Source organism: Semicossyphus pulcher, unplaced genomic scaffold (assembly GCF_022749685.1).
Source record: "Semicossyphus pulcher isolate SPU_LCO1_2020_fin unplaced genomic scaffold, fSemPul1.0.p SCAF_15, whole genome shotgun sequence".
Taxonomy (NCBI): Eukaryota; Metazoa; Chordata; class Actinopteri; order Labriformes; family Labridae; genus Semicossyphus; species Semicossyphus pulcher.
In genome coordinates this window covers 2838545-2847048 of record NW_027211659.1, presented here as the reverse complement: position 1 = coordinate 2847048, position 8504 = coordinate 2838545, and the positions used below count along the sequence as shown (strand labels likewise).

The window sequence follows — 8504 nt, the reverse complement described above, 5'->3', positions numbered from 1 at the left end:
GATGCACAGATAAAACCCAGCCTGCAGCGAGCTGAAGTCTACTGATCTACTGTTCTAACAACCTGTAGTCCGGGTACAAAGAGGAGAGTTACAATTAATACAGACAGGAAGAGACAAGGTGAGTATCAGGAGGGGACGTCTCAAAGTCAACGGCAGATTAAACCAATTTACCCTCCGGAGATGAAACAAAAAAGGGGACAAAACACAGTCCTCAAAAACACACTATTTATGTCCCTGAGAACCAGCTCAACTCCCTCCACATTAGCTTATTTACATTCCTCTCAGGTGGCTGGGTTAGGAGTAAAACAAGGCCTCTCTAAAGTGCTTCTGTTGGTATGGGGTCTCTGCTGGGCGACCTCCAGCTACTGTGCCACACTGTGGCTCGTCAGTGCACTTAAGGTATTGCTTTGGTTTGGATAGGAACAAAAAACTGTCTGCAAAACAAATTCAGCCAGGTTGCTCTGGAGCAGTTGGATCTACAAGGCGACAACGCTGTCTGTTAGAAAATCGGGGTCAAGGAAAAAATGCTGTTCAAAAGACATTTGGACTTAAATCAACATGGCTACCAGTGAAAACAAGGCATTCACTTGTAGGAAAATACAAAGAAGGGAATAAAGCAGACAGGAATGACTAGACAGATGGATTTCTATGAAAAGTCAGGGTTGGGACTAAAACTAAAAGAAAAAAAAACGAGGAAAAAAAAACAGGGGAAAAAGGAAAATAAAAATCTCAAAATTTCAAATTCAAACCAAAATGTTTTTTCTCCCCAACCAGAACTGATGTGTTCTCCCATAAACTCGTACCAAATGCAGCCTTGGCAGTCTTGTTTCACAGGGTTTAAAGGGGGAGAAAAAAATCTAGCCCTTTCCGTCCTGATCACCATTAAAAAAAACTTTTAAAAAAGCTAAATCACTCCGCAAAAATGTCAAAGGCACTTGAGTGCTTCAGTTGCTGGTTTTAAAGCAGACTTTGGTCCAGAGTGAGACAGTTTGTGGCACCTTATTTGTTGTTAAAAAAAATATTATGGCACTTCAGCAGCAGCTGAGCCAGCGAGAACTTGCCCCGACCCGGGGTGTGACCTGCAGATGAGGCCGAGCTGACCTTCCCTCAAACAATTCTCTAACCAGCCAGGAGCTGTGGGCCAGCCAGATAAGAGACGATCCTGGTTATCTGGTGTAAACAGAGAGACGAGCAGCAGCAAGGCACTGAGCAGGAATAGGCGAACATTTCTGAGGAACTGAGGGGCGAGGGGGAGAAAGACACACTGACAGCAATTGGCATAAGAAGTTTAAGAGGAGCAACTTTTCTCATCTCAAATACGGATGCCACGATGTCAGGACAGAGGCCAAGTTTAGGTTACAGCTTAGGCCATCTGCCAGTCATGACACACCGCAAGTTTTCAGAATTAAGAGCTACTAATAGGCCCGGCTAGAAATAGAAATTCTTAGATATATTTGTGGAGCGGGTCAACTCTTTCACAGCTGGTGCGGAGGAACGCCTCGTGGCTCAAGTCAGACGTAGCTCCCAGGATATAGTCCGAAAGGGGGAGCAGACATGCTGGCGTTTCTCTTAACATGCCAATCCCTGCTGTCTGTCCTCCCATTACCACAAAAGGGGTTCAAACACTAGCGTGGTCCCGGCAGGCACCGGAAAGGAGAGGACAGGAAGTGATTCGGCTCCCACACATGTAAGGTGGCAGAGCAGCTGCTGCTCCACAGCTCCCTGCTTTTAAAAAGGCACCTCCTCCGGGAACGCAAAAGAAAAACATGATAATTATAGACGGCCTGCAGTTAGAGAGCCGGTCGCTGAGCTGCGTCAGAGGAGGATCCCATTTCAGGGCTGCTGTCGAGCCTGTAATGGTTGTGAGGGACAACTCTGCGGGACCAACCATGTGCTGCTCCTTTTAAGGGAAGGGACAGCCAGTCAGCCTGTCACTCCCAAGACTCCCAACTAGCTCTCACAGCACGCAACGAGGCCAGTCGCATTCTCAGAACAGGCCCGAGTCGACTCTGTCCTTGGAGCAGTTTACCTCCTACAATAGCCAGAGGATTGTGACATCTGGAGGTCACCTGTGAGGCTTTGGAAGTCACTTAAAAACAGGGAAAAGTAAGCTCCTAAGACACACAGGAGCTCGTCTATCTGAGGCCTAAACTGCCTCATTGTACATTTCCACTGACTGAAAAGCACAGGGCTGAATAACCTGGACAAAGGGGGAGGAGGGGAGCTCGTCCTACACTGAAATTCACAGTGGAAAATAAAAAATACACATTTTCTCTTGCATTGTTTACAAATCACAGACACTGCTGGCATATCAGGGAGATATCTGAGATATTAACATGTCAAAATGAATTAAAACAAATTGACTCCTCTCGCTTCCCCGTCACTTCTGAAGAGGACAAAGTTAATAGTGTGCCACCTTTCTTCCCCAGTGAACTTAACTTTTCATAACACTGGTGCTTAGTTTTTTTGGGGGGCCCTCACCTATTCTACTACCCCTTCCCCAATAATACAATTTTTCAATATTTTCTACTTTTTTTTCTGCCTTTTCACATTTTTTTTAATCACAGGAGAAAACCAAATTTCAGGCTATAATACTTTCTTCTTCCCTTTCTTCAAAAAGATAGCCCATACTTAAATTACTGAGGGGGCAAACCTAGAGGTCAAGACACAAAAAAACAACTCCATTAAGAATAAAGTTGATAAACCGGGAAAAAAAAAACACATGATGAGAAAAAATAAATCAAAACACTTAAAAATATCACTTTTTTTTTTCTTATGACCTTTGACAACTCTGTAGATAAGGAATGAAAAAGGATTCCAAAAAAACAAAGCAAACACTTGTCCACTTAAACATAATTGTGCCTTGAGAGGAACATAGCATTTATTGCCTGAATAATACATTTTTTGGGGATTTTTTTTATATTCCTTCTATGTTGTTGAAAGCAGCAGCGGCGGCGGCGCCCTCTTGCATATCTGGGCACATTTTTTGTCAGTTACACGGCAGCCATGTTGGAATGTTCTGGTTAGACACGTAGTAGTTGCTGAAGTTGTGGTCTCGAACATAAGGCGCTGGCTGATAGTAGCAGGTGACACAGGACGCGTTGGGGATGGCGTTCTGCTCCGCCAGCACTCGGAAGGCCATAAGGGAGATGAGGTGGAGGGTCTGCCGCCGCTCGTGGCCCATGAGGCACACCGTGCTCTCATTGACAACTCGCCGCAGGATCATGAGGTAGTCGTACTTGCTCTTCTCCTCACCAACAAAGTGGCTCTGCAGGTAGGCCTCCACTTTACGCTGCTGCTCGCCGATATCAGGGAAGTCAATGAAGAAGCGTGAACACATGTACCTCTCCAGGCCCTTGAACTCTTCCTCGCTGGCTGGTCGAAAGTCCCGCACCAGCAGGTTGCAGTATTTCAGCAGGCCGCCACCGCGGATCTCCTCTGGCCGCTTGGTGGCGATGAGCTTGTCCCGCAGGTGGTTCAGGGCCATACTGAAGTCCCCATACACGCTCTCCCCACTCACTGTGGGGTGAAAGGCCTGTGACATGGGCGTCTGTGCCAGCTCGTAGAAGGCGAGCATGGAGTCCAGCACAATCTGAAAGGAGTCCACACTGAACTCAAACTGTCGGCGTATTGAGTCCACAAACTTCAGCTCCACATTGCGGCCATTATTGTTGGAGAGGGAGATGAGGCTCCAGCGGTCCTGCTCGGTGTTGACCTTCACCAGCTTCTGCACATAGGCCTCTTTGAGAGTCATGGGTGTAATTTTCTCTTTATTCACACCCTCAGGCAGGAAGTCCAGCAGGGTACCCAGAACCACATCCTTAATGAGCCTGAATTCTGCCTCATGTGGCAGGTCCACCCTGAAGATGACGTCCAGATCCTTGTAGCTCCAGCCTATATCCTGCACCAGTACATGGCTGGCTGTGGAGCCGTTGAGACGAACGTCCTTCACCCTGATGCCGCTCAGCTCCAGGCGGGAGCGGACCCGGGCCACAATGTCTTTCAGGCGCACCTCTAAGGTGGGGAAGTTGCCCCGTCCATGAACAGGGACAACCTCTGTGAGGACTTCATTCAGCCGGCTCACCTGCTCCCAGGTCAGGACGCTGACGGAGTCAAAACTCATTGATTCCTCCTTGTTATCCATCTTCTCAAAAACTTCAGATGATCTAAGATTAAAGGAATTAAAAAACATGTTAGAAATAGCCAGAGGTGGCAAAAGAACACAAATGATAACTCAAGTAGAAGTACAGATACTAGTACAGAAAAAAGGCTTTGATGAAAGTAGAAGAACTGATTCAACTTCTTTCTTTTAAATGTACTCACAGTGCAAAAGTAAAAAGTTTCCATCACTACCGGCTTTTTCTGTGCAAAACTAAGTGAACCTTGAGTCATATTTAGGAGAATATTCAACTTAAATCATTCTAACTTCAAATAAAATAAATTCTGAAAATACTGAACACTAACTATGCCTCAGTGAGCATCACTTGGATGAGAAATGCCCTGCTGCTATAAATCTGGCCAAACGGAAATGGCAATGTTGATTGATTCACTGTTCCTTGTTTTTTGTCCTGTAATGTTCGTCATGCACTGAAGAATATGCCAAGTAATCATTTACCCTAAGTGTTTTTGTCATATCCATTTAGGATGAAATCTGTCTTAATGTTGGGTAGGTGGTCGAATGCGCTAAGGCCAAAGTAACAAGCCTGTTTTAAAAACATGTTAAAAGCAGAAAGTTCAGATATGTTTGATTTTAATGGTGCTATATGTAACTTTCAGAAAATCATTCTTAGCGACACGGTCGGCTGTTGAGGGGACTGCAGTCAACCTTCTTGTACGCGCTTGCACGGACACTCGCATGCATGAGCGAGCAGCCGGGGTTTTTGCCAAAGACACACCAAACTGAGCATGCTCAGTCTCTGAACTCATCGGCTCTGTTCACTTTTCACTGACGAGACGTGTTCATTGACCGGCATCATGTTTTCCAAAATCAACACTGTTTGTCATAATACCTAAGTAAGTGTCATGTTAGGTTGCTAAGTTATTTGTCAAGCTACACTGACAACACTGACATACACACTCGGCTAGTATTTTGGCTGTCATAACGTTAGTGAGCATGCTAAGGTTAGCCAACTAGCTCTAACATAACTACACGGCAGGGATCGGGCATTGTGCTTCGTAACCAAACGGCAAATTACTCAATTACTAGCCAGATCAGGCCCTGTGAGTCTGCGTGAGTTAGCTGATGTTATCTATCGATGGTGTTTTGCTATGTTGCCCAAATGTCAAATCGTCTGTGATACAATAAGTTGTGGTTCTGTTCTGATCCCCAAAAGCAATCGATGGTCTCCATGATTCGCATGCTCTGCCAATGTTGACTCAAGTTTTCCCCCTGACGTCGATCACATTCCTGTTTGGTCAGACGGTCTTCACAAGATAAAACTTTAATGTTTTTATTCTTGCGCGTACTTTGTGTTGGTGTTGTTGTGGGTGCCAGTCGTTTGTTGGCATTATCTATCTCCTTTTCACAGCTTGCGTTGTCTCAAGTCGTAGAGGCGGAGAATGAGCTCTCAGTAGAGGTACTCGGAAATGCGCTGATATGTCACATCCTCTTGTTTCAAGGAGGTTGGTGAAGGTGTCAATTTATCAGTTCCTCTACTATCCCTTCACACATTGGCAATAAAAATGATATTTGATTGATAAATGTGTAAAATCTTACATATAGCCCCTTTAAATGTAGAAGGTAAAAGTACAAAGGTTTCTTAAAATAAATACTGAAGTAGAGAACAGGTACATGTGCACTTTATGTACATTCAGTAACCAAATATTCGTACTTCGTTACTTCCCACCTCTGATACCAGGTTTCAAATGTGATACAAACCAAGCAAATCCTACTAGTAATACTATTTTAACCAGTTTCCTTTAGTGATAATACAAAAAACTGAAGCAGAGTTGTCTCAGTTCCTACTTTGGACACATAAACAATTACAATATCAAGATAAATCACGTTTGAAAGACTAACGAATTGGCTTTATAGCTTTGAAATCTCTCATGAAACAGTAGCAGCATCATGGCCCATTCAGCACAAGCGGAGCAGAATGTGAGCACGAGACAACCTGCTCGCTCTGAGCTGCACACACACAGTAAAGGACAGAGCTCGTGAGGCTTCTAGAACAGCTTACAGCGCGAGCCTCGCTTTTATTCCAGAACCGCTGAGAGACAAACACCAAGCTAGCTTAAAGTGCACAAAAGCCGGTGTTTTTTCGATAGGCAAATCATCACTGAAAGAAACGTTACAAAAAACACGCTTCGTCATATCGCCAGCAATTATTTCTTCCAGCTGACGCATCAACGAACCCACGACGAATTAAACTATTGCTTTTGAAACTGTGTTTACTCGGTGCTAACTGCTAACATAACATTTTCAAACAAGTACCAGTCTGGGATTCAAACCTAATTACGCTAGTTGGACAACGTTTGAAGTTAGAATTTGACTCAACATCATTCCATATGGCGACGAGTCCCCCTGTGCGTTCAGCAAAATCATCTACCATAAGTTTGGTACCATCAATAAATTAAGAAAAATCTAGTTTTTACCAGCCAAAATCCCAATCAAAGTCTTGTTTTTCAACCCTGGCTACGACTTGTTAAACTTTAAATTTAAATTGCGTTCACGTGGTTTCGGAAAAATTTGTTTCCAACCGAGAAAATTCACGTGAGAGCTCCCTTCAGCTTTGTTAATTCACGAATTGCGAATCAAAATTGGCTTATTTGTATTAAGTCATATGTTATGAGGTTGAAATCGTAAATAAGAGTCAATGTAGTGTTTCCTTGATTAGCTCTAAATATAACACATCTTTGTCGATTAAATGTTCCCACAAACGCCATAAAATCATGAACACATCGAGGAGCACGTGAATGCAGCATAACTTACGTTCCCAACTACCGATACAGGGATAAAACACAGTTTCCCTTGACAGAAATGAGTGGCAGACAAAAGCAGTATACATACATGTCCAAACGCGAGCTCCGAAAGCATTCAAAGTTAGATGAAGAAGATGTTAATGTGGAGTTCGTGCAGACAGCTCCTCATAATCCACTGCCTGAGAGACACACGCGTACCGTTAACTGTGTAATGTCAGTGTTTGAACCTCCCTGCTCGCTGAAGACACGCCTGTTTTATAAAGCCGAAGCACGACCCACTGAAACAGATGCACAACCGTGGAACACCACAGTCCCTCTGTCTATTTAGGGAGTATTTTACTACTTAAAAGAGAACAAAATACTAATATTTGATGTCGTGTCATTAAACTAAAACAATAACTTTGTATATTTACCCAAAAGTCCAACTTTCATCCTCAGCAGATCCCACAGGCGTAGAATTGTGAAGTTTGGTTGTATCAATGCGCCAAAACAAAGCTTCTGATTGGTCAATGAGGTTTTTTTCGTTGCCAAGTAACGAGGACCGCCTCCGGGCAGGCGTCGTTCTCTTGCCGTTGCTGTGTCACAGTTCAATTCAAAAGAAGCCGTTTTCTGTTAATATACCGCAATTAAACACCAAAGAAGAAGAAGAATACAAGCTTGTTCGAGATTTACTTTGTCAACGTGATTTTCTGAAATGTATTTTGTCTCCAAAATGTATATAAATAAAGACAAAATGAAGAATAGGCAAACAAAGTTACAAGTTTAACACAATCAGAATCAGGGTTTATTGCCGTGTAGGTTTGCACGTACAAGGAATTTGTTTTGGTGATTTTGGTGCAGAACAATTAACACAGAACTAGAATAAAAATAAATAAAAGACTTAAATAGAAGATAAATGTTGATGAGGCTGGCAGCAGAGGGAAAGAAACTTCTTGTGTCAGGAGGTCAAGACATTATCATTACACGTCTGGATTAATCCAAACACATCCTTTTCATGTTGTGATTAATAAATGTACTAATGTATCAGATATTTGGTGTATAATATAGGGTTAGGACTGTAAAATCTTGTGTTATGTTTTCAGAATGGAAGAACAGATTGTTGTTTAATATCAGCTGAAGCTCGAGACTGAAAGCCCCTCCACTGATGGCCCTGACAGATATTTCTACAACACAGGAAACTCTGCCGTCAGATATTCTCTGGGTGAAAGCCCCTGACACAGCAAGAGAAACTCTCCCACTGATTTCCATAGAAGAAAGTTAATCTCATTCATTCATTTCTCTGGAATGCATTAGAAAAATAACTTAGAAATCCCTTTCCTTTTAACATCTTTTACATTAGCATCAAACACAGCTGCAAAGATAACTCCCCTGTGACACAACCTGGAAGTGAGTTATTCCCAAACCACAAAAGGTATGTAAAACCGATGATTCTGTGGAAAGTAATTGCACAGAGAGACCATTAAGAATCCTCCTGCAGCAATAAAAGACCTGCAAAGGTCATTTTATTTTGAAACTGAAGTTTTTATAATCAATAATAAATGTGTAAAGTACTTTTTAGTATATCCTAAAGGATAAATACTTCC

The 8504-nt window shown here is 43.0% G+C and overlaps 1 protein-coding gene across 1 annotated transcript; it reads right to left on the bottom strand.

Moving 5' to 3' along the window:
• Positions 1-2205: 2205 nt before the first annotated feature.
• On the bottom strand, positions 2206-7087 carry tent5c (terminal nucleotidyltransferase 5C). Its single transcript, XM_069663809.1, has 2 exons — positions 7010-7087; positions 2206-4166 (listed from the first exon to the last, which is right to left on the bottom strand). The coding sequence occupies exon 2, from the start codon at positions 4142-4144 to the stop codon at positions 2990-2992; it is 1155 nt and encodes a 384-aa protein (XP_069519910.1). The 5' UTR covers positions 4145-4166; positions 7010-7087; the 3' UTR covers positions 2206-2989.
• Positions 7088-8504: the final 1417 nt, after the last annotated feature.